General features: G+C 39.5%; 1 protein-coding gene across 3 annotated transcripts in view; it reads right to left on the bottom strand.

The window, feature by feature from the left end:
• The window catches only part of LOC126298609 (transmembrane and coiled-coil domain-containing protein 4-like), a 155696-nt gene extending 152790 nt beyond the window's left edge, over positions 1-2906 (bottom strand). The window contains exons 1-2 of one of the 3 annotated variants that reach the window (XM_049990011.1): positions 2655-2906; positions 2388-2554 (exon numbers count right to left, since the gene is read on the bottom strand). In XM_049990011.1, the coding sequence (XP_049845968.1) occupies positions 2388-2554; positions 2655-2742 (255 nt within the window). In that variant the 5' untranslated portion in view covers positions 2743-2906. Of the gene's footprint in view, positions 1-2387; positions 2555-2654 lie in introns of those variants that run through there. The other 2 variants (XM_049990010.1, XM_049990013.1) reach the window with 2 other exon arrangements.
• Between the last annotated feature and the right edge of the window lie 15301 nt (positions 2907-18207).

Here is an 18207-nt window from a genome sequence, read left to right as displayed (position 1 = left end):
GTTAGTTATTTACATTAACTGTAAATCATAAAATCCAATTTATTACAAAGTAGGTTATGCCTAACACGCACAACTTTCAAGAATATATGTTTGCAAACGTGCCAAATTTCTCAGAAATATTCCTTTTTTTTCATGCAAATGTATAACAAAATTAGGGAACTGTTGGTTTTGAACGAGGATGTTGTGGCCAAAAGTTCCTGAAGTGCGCAGGTTATGCTTGCAATTGGACTACGTAACTTTCAAAATTACAAGAAAACACTGGACACATAACACATAAGATGTATAATGCACTCAAACAATGAACTTGCTGAAAACATGGTATGGGACCCAACAGAATAAAAACAAACACACTTTTAACTCAACATTTGCACATGTCTGCAGAAAATAAGAAGAAAGAAGACAGATTCCCTCTATGTTAGTTTTTATGTTTATTTGGATTACCTATTTCACCTTTGTAACAGGTTATCTTCAGACTTAGATGTCTAATGATATATGATGGTACACAGCTGACCATATTGTGATGTAAACATAGATGTGGTAGCAATATACAAAAAAACTATGTAGTGGTGCAAACTGAACAATAAGGAAATTTCTGCCAATTGACACATGTCTGACAACATACGTCAGCATCCTCGCATAGAAAAGGCCACGTTCATAATAAGTTAATATTTCAAAGTAAAAGCTTAACAAAAGAAAGATCAAAAATTCATAGACATACTATATTAAAATTAATACATACCAATTTTAATATATACTTTTTAAAATCTGTATTTTGTTAGACATTTACTTTAAAATTTTAATTTATTATGACTGTGGCTTTTGGTAAATGAGGGCACTGAAGTCTGTATTAGCCATGTACAAATGTGTGTAACTTTCATTGACAGTTCAATTTGCACAAATTCCGTTGTTTTAACTGAATCTTCACCTTGCTTTATGAAAATTTTCTTTTTTTTACTTCTATACTGCCTCAATGTGCATTTTGTTAATGACACATTATAGCCACCTTTGTAAAGCTGTACTCATTTCTCTTCTTTCGTTAGATATTCGAAACCGGTACTCCATGTTAACATAAAACAATGGCCCAGATAGTGTCTTTCTTTCTTCTTTACATTAAAACTGGTCACGATGCCCTCTAACATCACTTGTTCAGTTATTTAATGACAACACACTACTGTCGAGACTTTGAGGACAGCCTAATTATAATGGGGACCAAGTGCTTTGAATAAGGCAGTTCCACTATATATTGATCCGAACAAGTATACTGGAGTCTTAGTGTTCACAATGGCTTAAGCAGTGGTAAATGGCCATATGACACTTATCACCTTTCCTTCATCTTGACTTAGCACTGACAATTAATTAACTAATTGTTGAATATGTTATAGTCTGTTAAGGAAATATGAGAACACTGGGAAGTTTTCTAGTGACTTTCTCTTTCAACAAATGACAATTTATGAAGAGTTTATGCTACCCGCAAGTATTTAAGGAAGTCTAGTACTGTTCTGACTTTCTACATTATTTTCCATAGAATATTAGTTATTGAAACAAATTCGCTGTTATTACATATAACAGAACTTGGTAATGATATTTTTCACAGTTGTTGATACATGTATTTACATAATTTGCCCCAACACACTGTTAGGTTTGCCTAACGTACAATATGGCTTTTTTGAAATTTCCTCACAGGTTTTGTTATAAATAATAGTACTAAGTATTTCACATATGAAATGAACACAGAAATCACGCTATGACACAGATTGGCCTGTAAAAATAAAATTTCAAGGTGGGCCACGATCACATTCTAATCCAGAATTTGATCCATGCTACGAAATTCTACAGCAAATAGCCATTTCCCTCCATGACAATATAAATATAGGAACAGTAGGGGGAATGAAAATCTGCAGCTACAACCCTCCACTCAACAGAAACAAGTAAAAAATACCAACAATTTTGTAACTATATATTAAATGGAGTACGGAAATTTCAAGTAAAATTAGTAGAGGCCTAATGGTTACTTTACAATAATAAAAACAACATAGTAATAGCACACAGATAGGTTCTCGCATGTAGGAAGTACAATCTGAACAGAGAGAGAAACATTACTAGAGAGCAGTTATGGGATGTAATGCCTGTCGGATCTGTACCACACAAACGCTCACAAGCAATCAGCAATGTTGTCATGACAACAGATTATTGGTTAGTTAAAAGCATAAACGTATCATGTGGAAATGCATAACACAGTCTTTGAGAACGTATGCAAGGATATAACGCAAGTGTATGCATGCGTCAGCAAACGAAACAGTCATTTACATATCACAATTTGGAACGATGGAAACAGCATTTTTTGCACTAACTACTGGTGGTTGTTAGACGAGACATTGTTGACTCACCTGTTTGGGAAGTTTCAAGTGTTCCAGTATGGTTTTCATGCATTTATGATTAAACGCCTGATCCCACCAATTGTCAAAAAGTTCGTGTAACGATAAGGCACATATCGCTGCATAGGAGTAAATGCCTGCATCCGTCAAAACCTCTGCCATATCTATTCCCATAGGGCCTGTAATAATTTCAGCTTGTTAACAACATCGACAGATAGCAAGTCGTGGTTAAAAGTAACTCGTTACGATTTTAATTTCACGAAGAAATCATTTTTAGACCTGGATTCACATTTTTGACAGTAGTTACATCACTGTCTCCACTGCAAACACCACCTTCACTTTCCAATGATTTTTCTCTTGTTTCCATTAAATTATCAGATTGTACATAAAATTCACTAAATAAACGTAGTATGAAGACACAGAGACAACCAACAAAAATAAACCTAAACTCTGTAAATTAGAGGGTTACAAAACGTCATGCTCGTGAAAATTAAAAACAAATATGACAAGTGAATAGCGCGTATTGCCAACTCTGAGAAAAAAATGGAAGAACAATACATCGAATTTTAGCACCAAAAAGCAATTTACCAAAAAAATAAGTAAAAGTATGGAAGGAAAAAACATCATTTTAAACCATAATACAAAACAAACTAAAAATTTTCAAGTTTATCATGGGAAATAGCTGAAATTTTGGAATCAGTGTGGGTGTCCACTTGAGAGTAAACTCGCTGAGTTGCTCTCGAAGGACTTCTCGGGGAAAAGTCGCAACTCGCAAGTAAACAGGCGTCACTAAATGTGTTGCCCAATTTGACTCGCAGCTGCCGAATCGCGGGTGGAATCGCGAGTTGCTCTCAAAAAGTGTTCCTGTTCCAAGAGTCCGTGTCTGTTCGTTGTGCAATGCAAGACGCGGAAACAATGGCCGTGCAAAGAAATTATAAAACTAACACACTTTACGAAGCAAATGAATGTATATGGAACGTAAAATGTTTCGAATGTAGAGATAGAATAGAGAAATACGAGCTTTTGCAACAGATGGGAGTGAAATTTCCTTGTTCGGCAGAGGAAGTTCAGAGGAAAGTACACATTTAAGAAACCAGGTACAAAAATTTAATGCCGGGATGGGTCCTTTGAAAGGACACGGCCGATTTCTTTACCAATCCTTCCCTAACCCGAGCTTGCGCTCCGTCTCTAATGACCTCGTTGTCGACGGCACGTTAAACACTAACCACCTACAAAAATTTAATGTTAATAGAAACTGAACTGCAAATAAATACTTGTGTTGCTCTTTTTAATACAATCTAATTATACGAAATTAAATAACTCTACTGGCATTGTTATGTGTGATTAAGGATGGAAGTAGTAAGTTTGGAAACAAAAATTTAATAGTAGTCTGTCATCTTTTAAGGTATCTCAAGAGCTGAAGAAAACTAAGCAGATTAGAAGCGCAAGTGAGGCAGATAACAATTACAAAAGCAAAAAAAAAAAAAAAAGGTTCAAATGGCTCTGAGCACTATGGGACTTAATTACTGTGGTCATCAGTCCCCTAGAACTTAGAACTACTTAAACCTAACTAACCTAAGGACATCACACACATCCAAGCCCGAGGCAGGATTCGAACCTGCGACCGTATCAGTCGCGCGGTTCCGGACTGCGCGCCTAGAAAATTACAAAAGCAGTTGGCCTTACTTGGATGCACTTAAGTTTGTTATTCTGGGACTGGGTGACTGTATTCCCACACAAAGCAAATTAGTATATGTAACTCTGTTCTTCAGAATTGGCCGTCAAATATCGATGTGTCAGTATTGCAAAGAAACTTCTTTCGTACTAAATTGTTAATATTGTCTGCATTTTATTTCTCAAGTTTCTATTTTGTGAGTCAGAAAAATTACAGTATCGTATTTGTTTTGTCTCTGCCATGGTAGGATACATCACTTGTTACTCCGAATTTATTATACCACTTTCAAACTATTACTGTGATTCCTTACAATTACTAAATAGCTCCGATGATCAATTTCAGGCAGATAAAAGTTCAGATAAGGTAAGCTATAATTCGTGAAACTAACTGTAATTTCTATACAAGCGCTAGCGCTACCTAAGCATTGAATGTGTGTGCACAACACCTCCCTCCTACAATTCTTGGAGGCTTGTTAAGAAAATTCCGCCGCAGCAATCGTTGTGCATTTCAGGCCGGATAAATTTCGAACTTGAGATATGTACTGAAACTCATACCATCTTGTACTTACGTTGTTCTTAAATGAAAAGTTGTCTACCTCTTAACCAGTGATTAGGCCCATATGTTGTCCAGTAAATACTGCTTTTGAAAGCAATGTAAATTTTGCCAATAGCATTTTGATGCATGAAAAAAAATATTCTGGAGATTGCCATAAGAATCTTGTAAAAATGACTATTGCGCTTTATAGTTTGCGGATAATTCCATAATTTTTTGCATCAGTTTTCGATTCCACTATTAACACATTATGCCCATCAACATGTGGAAGAAAGGAAATAAAGCTGAGGAGTCAGTTGGAGATGAATTTTCGTGTCTGCAGGAGAAGGTGAAAGGCAACTGCCCAATTTGAAAATTATGTTATTATATTTTCTTTTAACTTTATTTCGTTTACAGTGAAAGTAGCCACGACATTGGTGGTAAACAAGCTAACAACAATTTTGCTCTCTTTCTGAGGTGGGTGAAGAGCTGAAAAATGTGAGAAACCGAAAAATTAGATACAGAGAAGATGAAAATCACAGAACTAATTGGCGATATTTCAGTCTTTTGGAAGTCGTTACTAAAAGAATGCTTGCAGCTCTTTGCTCAGGTTGAGATGTCTCTGCACTGTCAACTCACTTCACCTTTACTAGTTATCAAATAATCTTTAAATTTCCTCATATATTTTTGTGACAGTGGAACATTATTTCTATTCCCTCGTTCCAATGACAAGAAAGAGAATATCCTGCATTACCTTCATTATACCAGAGGCCAAGCGACAGAACGCGGTTTGGGAGAAATATCGCAACACCAGGAAGGGATTGTGCGACGTAAACGTAAGTTGGTAGAAGTGGTTCCAAATCTGAAAGATGAAGTCTACTCATTATTCGCGCCAGTCGCATAAGAGAGGCGCCACTATAAGGCTGCAAATCAGGGTTGCTTTAAATCAACGCTGTAACGGTCGAAAGCATTATTTACCTTTTTGATTGGACGTAGTTAGTTGATGTTAGCCAAGAATGCTTTTAACGCGGCAAAGACACCATTATCAACATCTCCCTAAATTTGAACAATGTCGTGTAATAGGGCTACGTGAAGCTGGATGTTCCTTCTGCCATATTTCCGAAACACTTGCCAGGAATGTAGCCACTGTATATGATTTCTGACGGTGGTGATCATGAGAAGACCATAGTGTTCGGTGTATGGCTCTGGCGCATCGTATTGCACCTGCAGCAGTAATTTGAGCAGCTGTTCAAACTACAGTGACACAACAAACCGTTACAAATTGGTCGCTTCAAGGACAGCACCGAGCCAGACGTCCTGTAGCATGCATTTCACTGACCGCAACTACCGCTATTTTCGACGTCAGTGCTGTCAAGTGAGAGCTCAATTTAGGGAAGGGTGGAGATCTGTTGTGTTTCTGATGAAAGCTGGTTCTGCTTCCATGCCAATGATGGCCGTGTGTTGATTAGGAGGAGGCCTGCCACCAACCTGTCTGCATGCTAGACACACTGGACATACACCTGGAATAATGATCAGGGGTGCGATTTCGTATGACAGCAGGAACACTCTCACAGTTATCCCACGCGCCCTGACTGCAAATGTGTACGTCAGTCTGGTGCAGGCCCCCACAAACACGGAAAACCGCACGCGTCCAAAGCGAGGTGCAGCGAATGCCTGCACAGTGCATCGGTTCAACTCGGTATACTTCGCCTCAACTCGGCTTGCTAGGTGAGACCGACGCTGTGCGCTGCCGAATGCGCTGCCAGACGGCTTAGTCAACATTGGAATACGTAAGCGCAAGACAATTACCGGAATAATGGAACCATCTGCTCCAAAAAAAAAGGGAACTTTGCCGAAAGTCAATTTAAACCTGAATGGGAACTCTTCCACTTTTTTGTGCGTTGTGACGATAAAGCCAAATGTCTAATCTGCGGTACACTAATTACGTGTGTCAGAAAATCGTCTATTGAAAGGCACTACAGCAAATTGCATTCAGAAAAGTATAGTGATATAACAGGGGATGCCAGAGAGGAAGAATTACGGAAGTTGCAAACTCTTGCAGAAGAGAATTCTGTATCTACAAACGAGGTTTGTTGCAAGTACTTTAGCATGTATATTTTGGTTAAAGGTCATGCGAAACGAAATAGCATTTGTTTAGATTCCTTAGTTTTCGTTTTCGCATAAATTATTTCTAACATATCTTTTTTCTCTACTTTAGGGTGAAGAAGATGAGGGGTGTTGCGAAAGGACTCTCAGAGCTAGTTACAAAATTGCTCTACGCTTAGCAAGAGCTTGGAGGCCATTTATGGACGGGCCATTAATAAAAAACATTATGTTGGACGCAGTAGAGACATGAATCCCACATTAGGTCCCACGTACAGCAGAATACCACTTTCCAGATTGACAATACATCGGAGAATCAACAACATTGCTGAGAATTTGCATGAACAACGGGCAGCCAAAATTGAAAACTTCCTAGCGTACTCCATCGCACTTGATGAGTCCACGGATATTAACGACACGGCTCAGTTAGCAATATTTTTGCTTGGCGTGGACGACGACCTACATGTAACGGAAGAGCTCCTGGATATGATTTCGTTGAAGGACACTGTTACAGGGGCGGATATTTTAGCAGCTGTTGAATTGGCAGCTGAAGGAATAGGACTCCCTTGGGTAAGGCTTTCCTTAATCACAGATGGGGCACCAGCAATGTGCGCTAAAGCAAAAGGGTTTATTGGCCTACTGCGGAAAAACTTAACATGCCGAATTTACCTTCCGTTCATTGTTTTGCACACCAAGAGGCTCTTTGCGCGAAAGTTATCGGTCTTCAAGATGTGATGAAGGTAGTGGTGCGTATCGTGAACTACATTCGTTCTCATGGACTCACTCATCGTCAATTCAAAGAATTTTTGATTTCCTTTGAAGAGGAGTATCCAGATATTCCCTACCACGTTGAGGTGCGCTGGCTGAGCAAAGGGAAAGTGATTTCTCGAATTTTTCAACTACGCCACACTGTGGCTCAGTTTTTGGAGAGCAAAGGACGTCCGGAGCCACTTTTTCATGGCCCTGAATGGGTGACTGATTTAGGATTTTTAGCAGACATTATGGCGCTCCTAAATGATTTAAGTCTGAAACTCCAAAACGAAAACAAACTCATCAACGACATGATAAGCAAAATAAACGCTTTCCAGTATAAACTGAAGCTCCTCAAAAACAACCTTTCAGAGAAGAATACGCAACACTTCCCTGAACTAGGTAAGCGATTTATAAATAGTACCTTTATTAAAATAGCCTGATTTTTATAACCGCTCTAATCAAAACGGTACTATGTTTTTGTTTGACAGAGTCTGTGCAGGAAGGAGCGCGCTTTGAAAAATACGTCGAGGTGCTACAATCCCTTGAAAATGCGTTTAACGACCGATTCCAGGTAATGTGCCGGTATATGACATACAGTTAAATAAAGGAGATTGCGTTACATATGCAAGCGTAACATTACATTAAAACCAATAGTACACATTACGTGTTTATTAAAATCTATCGCATTTTAGTTCTTTGAAACGACGGCTTACATTACTTTCATTTATTAACATTGGCTTTGTTATTGTTTCAGGAAATTACCTGCCTGCAGCCAATTCTCGATGTTTTTCTGAAACCTTTTTCGATGGATATTGAAAGTGCGCCTTCAGATTTACATTTCGAACTAATTGATTTGCAAAGCGATGTTCACCGAATGGATGTGTTTTACAATACAACAGGTTTGCTCCAATTCTACCAGACTTTGCCGAAGGAAGAATTTCTCATTTTACACAGAGAAGCAGCGAAGATTATTTCTGTGTTTGGTTCCACTTGTGTATGTGAAAGGTTTTTTCCTGTTTTGTCTTGTACAAAAACTGGATTGCGTGCGAGTATTTCTAATTGTAATTTAAAAAATTCTTCATAATTGCTGTCAGCCAATCTCTTGTTCCAGATCTCAGTAGCATAATTGCAAATAAAATAAAGAGCACATAGGAAGATACATTTGTGTTGAAACCAAATTTAAAATTGTTACCATTACAGTTATTATATAAATCTCTTTTGTACCGGTACACTAAACTAAGCTCTCCACCTCGTGTACATTAGTATTTGGCAATGACGAAGACACCAGGGTAAAGGCTTTGAAACAGGCCGAGACAGGCGACGCGAGCGACACAAGCTAAGGAAGTGAGAGGCAGCGCTGTTGCGTAAAGCCGAGGAGTGGGGGGTCTGCACCGTCGTCAACATAGCGCAGCCGTCTTTTGCACTCTGCACGGTGCGAGCATGCATCTTGTGCGGCCCTGTCTGGTGATTCGACTTGCTATGCTGCTACTCATGACTAGCATTCCAGGAGTTGTTTTCCTGCAGGCTAACGCTCGTCCACATACCGTTGTTGTAGCCCAACATGCTCTACAGTCAGTGTGTCGACATGTTGTCATGGCCTACTTGATCACCAGATTCATCTCCAATCGAGAACATATGAATTGTCACTGGATGACAACTCTAGCTTCATCCATAACCAGCATTAACAATCCCTGTATTGACCGACCAACTGCAACAGGCATGGAACTGCAGCCCACAAACAGATATCTGGCACCTATCCAATACAATTCGTGTATGTTTGCATACTTGCTTACAACATTGTGGCAGTTATACCAATTATTAATGTAGCAGAATTTCACATTTGCAACGACTAATATTGCACTTACATTAACCTGTGATCTTGCAATTTAATCACTTAAATATGTTACCTATTGCAATGCATTACCGAAATTTCATTACTCTGCATTAATTACTTGGTGTTGCGGTTTTTTTCCGCCAGTGTAGAATCCTCAGTCACACATCCCATTACCCAAATAAGAAGACTAGTTTTATGTTAGCAGGATATCATGGAGGGCACATATAACAACACTTTGTCTGATCCCGTGTCTGAGTTCATTGGCTTCCTGAGCGCCCTAAATTTGTTAACTAAGATGCGATAGATGTTTTCAAAAGTTCTTCGAGCTCTGGAGAGGCAGCAGTTAAAACATGCTCTACATCTGTGTGACTACTCTGCAATTCACAATTAAGTGCCTGGCAAAGCGTCCATGGAAACCACCTTCATGCTATTTGCCTATCGTTCCACTCTGAACAGGGCGTGTGAAAGACAAACAATTAAATTTTTCTATATAAGCTTTAATTTCTCTTAATTTATTATAAAGATCGTTTCTCCTTATGTAGATGGGCACCAACAAAACATTTTCACATTCTGAGGAGAAAGTTGGTGATCGAAATTTCATGAGAAAACTCTTGCCACAACGAAATACGCCTTTGTTTTAACGATAGCCTACCAACTCGTGTATCATATATGTGGTACTCTCTCTCCTGTTCCACCATAATACAAAACGAGCTTCCTTTTTATGAACTTTCTCGATGTCCTCTGTCAATCCTGTCTTATGCGGATCCCACACTTTGCAGCAATTCTCCAGAAGAGGACAGACAAGCGTAGTGTAGGCAGTCTCTTTTAGCAGACATGTTACATCTGTGTTCCGCCAATAGAACACTGTCTTAGGTTTGTCTGCCTTGTACCGTTATCTATGTGACTCTACCAATGTAAGTTATTCAGAATTGTAATCCCTAAGTATTTAGCTGAATTGACAACTTTTGGATTTGTGTGATTTATCGTGTAACCGAAATTTACCGGATTCCTTTTAGTACTCATATATATATATATATATATATATATATATATATATATATATATATATATATATATATATTATTTTGCAATTGTTGTTGATCATCTGACGACTGTACTAGTTGGTAAATGATAGCATCATGTGCAAACAATCTACAAGAGGTGCTCAAATTGTATCCTTGATAGTTTACGTAGATCAGGAACAGCAGAGGGCCAGTAAGACTTCCCAGGGTTAATACTAGATATCACTTCTGGTCTACTCGATGACTTTCCATCAGTATGAAGTGTGACCATTCTGCTAGGAAATCACGAATCCAGTCGTACACGTGGGACGTTATTCAGTAGGTGAGCATTTTGATTAGATGTCACTTGTGAAGAACGGTGCCAAAAGACTTCTGGAAACCTGAAAATATGGAATCAATCTAAGACCCTCTGTCGACAGTACTCGTCACTTCACATGTATATAGAGCTAGCTAGTTGTGTTTGACGAGAACGATATTTTCTGAATCCATGTTGGCTGTTCGCCAACAAAAGATTATCTTCGAGGTAATTCATGATGCCCGAACATAGCATATGTTCCAAAATCTTACTGAAATCGAAGTTAGTGACATGGGTCTATAATTCAGCGGATTACTCCTATGTTTAGTCAAATATCTTTCAATATTTTAAGCTGTTTGGAACAGTAATGAACACATATCCTTCCCAGGGGACACCGTCTTATAGTAGGCACCTTCAATGCTGGGTGGAAGGGTTTGTGTGCTTCGCTGAAATCGAGAGCTGTGTTGGCAGTAGCGTATACCACTACAGATCACCCAAGCCGAATCAGTCTCGACCGAAGAGCTAGACTAAGTGTGTCCCATAACATAGGCCAGGGAGAGCTCTGGAGGCGTACTGAAACCAGCTTCCCTAGAGGAGTAAACCTAATATAAATCTGGTCCTCCAGGTCGGGGGTAGAGCATGGAGATAATAACCCCATACCTAAAAAAAAAACGTAAATTCAACAGAAGCCTCCGAAACCGGACGGAAAACATGTATCACGACCCCAGCAAAAGGCAACGAGTAAAGTATCTGTCAATATCATCAGGGAGTCTGAAGAAAATGCTTCAGCCTGGAGAAATGAAAGACCTAGCCGATGAAATTTTAAAAGTTAAGTAAGTAAATGCCGTAGGACTACAGGAAACAAGATGGTAAGGAAATGGGCAGAGAGATAAATCTGAGTACTCATTGGTATATATAGTGGACCAGAAGGAAGAAGAGGCCAGTTCGGAACAGGGTTTATAATAACTAGGAAAAGCCTATTAGAATTTGAACTCGTAAATGGAAGGATGTGCAGACACAGACTAAGTGGGAAATTTAGGAATATATCAATAGTAAATGGACATGCACCAACAGAGAAACAAGAAGATATAATAAAAGAACAGTTCTACAAAGAATTGGAAAAAGTATGCTGTGCAGTACCTTAATATGACCTGATGCTACTAATAGGAGAGTTCAATGCAAAAATAGGGAGGGATGAACATCAATATGAAGTCTGGAAAACATTCACTACGTGAAGAAAACTACGAGAATGGAGACCTACTATGCCATTCGTAGCAAGGAATAACATGATTATTAAAAGTACCTGCTTCCCACACAAATGGATCCACCTTGGTACTTGGATATCTGCAGTCAATGGATAAGTCAATCAGATGCACCTTATTTTAGTGAGTGCACGCCACTCCACGACAGTTAGAAGTATGGAGATACAAAGGACCAAACTGTGGCCCAGATAACTTTGTGATAAAATCAATATTTAGAGGGACACTGTCATTAACAGATGGCAACACAACAGAAAAGAAGATGAACTGGACTACTGACAAACTGAAAATCCCTGATGAAGCAAAAAAGAAAAAAAAAGTAACACTAAGCAGGAAGTTGAGCAATGAAGAGAACGCAGTAGGAGTAGAAGAAAGATGGAGCAGGATCGAAAAAAACATTAAAGATGCTGCAGAAGAGGTAATGGGCAAAAGAAGGAAAAAAAGACCCCACTAATGGTTTGAAGATTGCAGGTCAGCAACAGCAGAAAAGAGCAGGGCAAGAATAAAAGTGCTACAGAGTGAAATCAGACATAATGTGGAACAGTACAGAGAATTAAAGAGAAGAGCTAACAGACAGACAAGAAAAAGAAAAGAGAGTGGGCTAAGAAGAAATTTAAAGAACTACAAGAGTTAAAGGAACAGAATGAAATAAAAAAGTTCTATTATGCTGTAGGCAAAATAAAGAGCAGACTCCAGCCAAAAATAATGGCATGCTCCAGTAAAGACGAAAAAAAAAGGTAAGGGAGGAAGAATATATTGTGGGAAGATGGCAGAGTATTTCAAAGATAGCCTAGAAGGTGAAGCGACAGCTGCGCAGGTGGAAAGAGCGAAGGTGGAAATAGACAATGATGCTGATGAGGCAAGGAAGCCAACACTACAAGAGGTTTCCAAGGCAGTGCAGAAGACGAAACTACGCCAGATAACTGTCAAGCTGGAATGATAATCCTATCTGTAAGAAGGGGATAGAACAGCATGTGAAAACTATAGAGGTATAACACCCCTAAGCTCAGCATATAAGATCTTCACAAGTATATTAAACAAAAGGATACAGAAGTGCGCAGAAGACATACTAGGGGAATATCAGTGTGGGTTTCGACCAGACAGAGGAACAGGTGATAGAATGTTTGTGATAAGACAAATGATGGAAAATACCACAAATATGAAATGGATCTGCATTTCCTGCTAATCGACTTCAAACAAACCTCTGACAGCATAAACTGGCAGGAACTACACAGAGTACTGGAAGGAGTTGGTATATATGCTAAACTAATAAGACTAATCAGAATGACAGTGACAGAGACAAGAGCAAAAATAAAGGCAATGGAAACAGAAGCATTAAATATTGGCCTCATAGTAAATGAAAACAAAACAAAATATATCGTTATGTCGCAATCTGAGGCCAGATGAATCCTAAGGACCTAAATATCAATGGTAAATGCTTCAAAGAAATGTTCTCTTTTTAACTGCTGGGGATTCCTAATAACAAATGATAACAATATTGTAAAGGCTTTAAGGAAAGGTTACAAGCGGGAAACAGTGCTTGCTTTGCAAATATGCAACTTTTCAGAAATAATCTTGCTACAAGAATAACAAAACTACTAATATATAACTCCCTAGTACGCCTAGTTGTCACATCTGGGTCAGACGTATGGATGTTGACGGAACATGACCAAAATGCACAAAGACCCTTTGAGCAGAAAATACCACGCAAAATCTATGGTCCAATAAGGGAGGAAGAAGGCTGGAGAATACACTACAAAGCCAAATTACAAATATTAATACAAGGTAGAGACATAGTAAAATTTGTGAAATCACAGCGAATACGATGGCTAGGATACTTAGACAGAAGGATAGAGGTTAGAACTAAAAAAAAAAAAAAGTGAAAGAGGTGTGATACATTCAGCTAGGAGAAAAGGGAGACGTAGACGAAAATGGATTGGCGACGTAGCAGTGGATCTCACCAGTAAGGGAGTCAGGGGGTGGAAAGAAGCAGCCAAAAACTGAGAAATCTGGAGAAAAATCTTTGAAGAAGCCAACCTTCACAAAGAGCTGTAGCGCTACCAATGAAGAAGAAGGAATAAACACACATGGCTCGGCAAGCGAATGTAGAGTCAGTAACTTTCGAAGTATAGTGACAATTAAAAATTGTCAAACTTCGAATTTCATTATAAATATGAAGTGATCAGATTACTTGCATAGATGTTTACATTCTTACCTGTAGATAATTTACTTTCAGGGTACCGTAAATAACCAGAGCTATTTTTTAATGATCCTGCCGACTGTGCAAACAGGTATGTGAAACAGGTACTGTAAACTGCCGTATGAGCCACCTGAAAAATGATAGTTGAGTGTCATATTGAAAAAGTACATTTCAATGTACAGCTTTTGTGAAGCGATAAAATATTTTAATGGAAGATTGTCTTAGCTGTTGCCAAGAATTCAAAGGTAATCGACAGTCTTCCCTGGACGGATTTTTTAAAATGTTTTAGATGGCTCTTAGCACTATGGGGCTTAACATCTGAGGTCATCAGTCCCCATGGCTTAGAACTACTTAAACCTAATTAACCTAAGGACATCACACACATCCATACCCAAGGTAGGAATCGAACCTGCGACCATAGCAGCAGCGCACTTACAGACTGAAGCTAATAGAACCGCTCGGCCACAACGGCCGGCGCACGGATTTTGCTTGTCTCATTTTTTTTGTCTCTTTTTACGACTTCTGGCCTAAGAGAATCCATGTGTTGTTGTGGTCTTCAGTCCTGAGACTGGTTTGGTGCAGCTCTCCATGCTACTCTATCTTGTGCAAGCTTCTTCATCTCCCAGTACCTACTGCAACCTACATCCTTCTGAATTTGCTTAGTGTATTCATCTCTTGGTACCCCTCTACGATTTTTACCCTCCACGCTGCCCTCCAATACTAAATTGGTGATCCCTTGATGCCTCAGAACATGTCCTACCAACCGATCCCTTCTTCTGGTCAAGGTGTGCCACAAACTTCTCTTCTCCCCAATCCTATTCAATACTTCATCATTAGTTGTGTGATCTACCCATCTAATCTTCAGCATTCTTCTGAAGCACCACATTTCGAAAGCTTCTATTCTCTTCTTGTCAAAACTAGTTATCGTCCATGTTTCACTTCCATACATGGCTACACTCCATACAAATACTTTCAGAAATGACTTCTTGACACTTAAATCTATACTCGATGTTAACAAATTTCTCTTCTTCAGAAACGCTTTCCTTGCCATTGCCAGTCTACATTTTATATCCTCTCTACTTCGACCATCATCAGTTATTTTGCTCACCAAATAGCAAAACTCCTTTACTACTTTACGTGTCTCATTTCCCTAATCTAATTCCCTCAGCATCACCAGACTTAATTCGACTACATTCCATTACTCTCGTTTTGCTTTTGCTGATGTTCATCTTAAATCCACCTTTCAAGACACTGTCCATTCCATTCAACTGCTCTTCCAGGTCCTTTGCTGTCTGTGACAGAATTACAATGTCATCGGCGAACCTCAAAGTTTTTACTTCTTCTCCATGGATTTTAATACCTACTCCGAATTTTTCTTTTGTTTCCTTTACTGCTTGCTCCATATACAGATTGGATAACATCGGGGAGAGGCTACAACCTTGTCTTACTCCCTTCCCAACGACTGCTTCCTTTCATGTCCCTCGACTCTTATAACTGCCATCTGGTTTCTGTACAAATTGTAAATCGCCTTTCGCTCCCTGTATTTTACCCCTGCCACCTTTAGAATTTGAAAGAGAGTATTCCAGTCAACATTGTCAAAAGCTTTCTCTAAGTCTACAAATGCTAGAAACGTAGGTTTGCCTTTCCTTAATCTTTCTTCTAAGATAAGTCGTAAGGTCAGTATTGCCTCACGTGTTCCAGTATTTCTACGGAATCCAAACTGATCTTTCCCGAGGTCGGCTTCTACTAGTTTTTCCATTCGTCTGTAAGGAATTCGTGTTAGTATTTTGCAGCTGTGGCTTATTAAACTGATGGTTCGGTAATTTTCACATCTGTCAACACCTGCTTTCTTTGGGATTGGAATTATTATATTCTTCTTGAAGTCTGAGGGTATTTCGCCTGTTTCATACATCTTGCTCACCAGATGGTAGAGTTTTGTCAGGACTGGCTCTCCCAAGGCAGTAAGTAGTTCTAATGGAATGTTGTCTACTCCGGGGGCCTTGTTTCGACTCAGGTCTTTCAGTGCTCTGTCAAACTCTTCACGCAGTATCGTATCTCCCATTTCATCTTCATCTAAATCCTCTTCCATTTCCATAATATTGTCCTCAAGTACATCGCCCTTATATAGACCCTCCCCTCTATATACTCCTTCCACCTTTCTGCTTTCCCTTCTTTGCTTAGAACTGGGTTTCCATCTGAGCTCTTGATATTCATACAAGTGGTTCTCTTATCTCCAAAGGTCTCTCTAATTTTCCTGTAGGCAGTATATATCTTAACCCTAGTGCCTCTACATCGTTACATTTGTCCACTAGCCATCCGTGCTTAGCCATTTTGCACTTCCTGTCGATCTCATTTTTGAGACGTTTGTATTCCTTTTTGCCTGCTTCATTTACTGCATTTTTATATTTTCTCCTTTCATCAATTAAATTCAGTATTTCTTCTGTTACCCAAGGATTTCTACTAGCCCTCGTCTTTTTACCTACTTGATTCCCTGCTGCCTTCACTACTTTATCCCTCAAAGCTACCCATTCTTCTTCTACTGTATTTCTTTCCCCCATTCCTGTCAATTTTTCCCTTATGCTCTCCCTGAAACTCTGTACAACCTCTGGTTCTTTCAGTTTATCCAGGTCCCATCTCCTTAAATTTCCACCTTTTTGCAGTTTCTTCAGTTTTAATCTACAGGTCATAACCAATAGATTGTGGTCAGAGTCCACATCTGCCCCTGGAAATGTCTTACAATTTAAAACCTGGTTCCTAAATCTCTGTCTTACCATTATATAATCTATCTGATACCTTTAGTATCTCCAGGGCTCTTCCACGTATAGAACCTTCTTAAACCAAGTGTTAGCTATGATTAAGTTGTGCTCTGTGCAAAATTCTACCAGACGGCTTCCTCTTTCATTTCTTAGCCCCAATCCATATTCACCTACTACGTTTCCTTCTCTCCCTTCTCTACACTCGAATTCCAGTCACCCATGACTATTAAATTTTCGTCTCCCTTCACTATCTGATTAATTTCTTTTGTTTCATCATACATTTCTTCAATTTCTTCGTCATCTGCAGAGCTAGTTGGCATACAAACTTGTAGTACTGTAGTAGGTGTGGGCTTCGTATCTATCTTGGCCACAATAATGCGTTCACTATGCTGTTTGTAGTAGCTTACCCGCATTCCTATTTTCCTATTCATTATTATACCTACTCCTGCACTACCCCTATTTGATTTTGTGTTTATAACCCTGTAGTCACCGGACCAAGAGTCTTGTTCCTCCTGCCACCGAACTTCACTAATTCCCACTATATCTAACTTTAACCTCTCCATTTCCATTTTTAAATTTTGTAACCTACCTGCCCGATTAAGGGATCTGACATTCCACGCTCCAATCCGTAGAACGCCAGTTTTCTTTCTCCTGATAACGACATCCTCTTGAGTAGTCCCCGCCCGGAGATCCGAATGGAGGACTATTTTACCTCCGGAATATTTTACCCAAGAGGACGCCATCATCATTTAATCATACAGTAAAGCTGCATGCCCTCGGGAAAAATTACGGCCGTAGTTTCCCCTTGCTTTCAGCCGTTCGCAGTACCAGCATACACGTTTGTCTGGCCTCTCAACAGATACCCCTCCGATGTGGTTGTACCTACGGTACAGCTATCTGTATCGCTGAGGCACGCAAGCCTCCCCACCAACGGCAAGGTCCATGGTTCATGGGGGAGGGGGGGGGGAGAGAATCCGTAAGAAACAGTATCTGCCAACTAGTTAGTGGGCAAAACTTCCGGATTTGCTCCCCAATCTGTAGTTCACGAATTAGCATATGGATTGAGCCCATTTCACTTCTCTTGTCTATCCATGGTTTAGCCCACACTCTTTTTCACTCGTCTGTCTCCTTTTTCTACAAATAGTTGCTATCAAAGCAATGGCAACTTGCCTTTTCGGAGAACTCTCCGTAGCGTCTACAACAGCTCTCAGGTGGACACGATCTGAAGTAAGTCTCGAAGAGAGTAAGTCTCAAGTGGACACAGTTCTGAAAGTGATTCTCAAACGGACACGCAGCTTGACTAACAGTTGCGTTACCTCGGGGAGGGTCCTATAATTCTCCATCCAGTAGTGGAGGTTGAGTAATTTGCAGTCAATATTGTAGCACAGCTGTCTGAAACTTTTC

Source organism: Schistocerca gregaria, chromosome X (genome assembly GCF_023897955.1).
Source record: "Schistocerca gregaria isolate iqSchGreg1 chromosome X, iqSchGreg1.2, whole genome shotgun sequence".
Classification (NCBI taxonomy): domain Eukaryota; kingdom Metazoa; phylum Arthropoda; class Insecta; order Orthoptera; family Acrididae; genus Schistocerca; species Schistocerca gregaria.
This window is presented reverse-complemented; position numbering and strand designations above follow the sequence as displayed.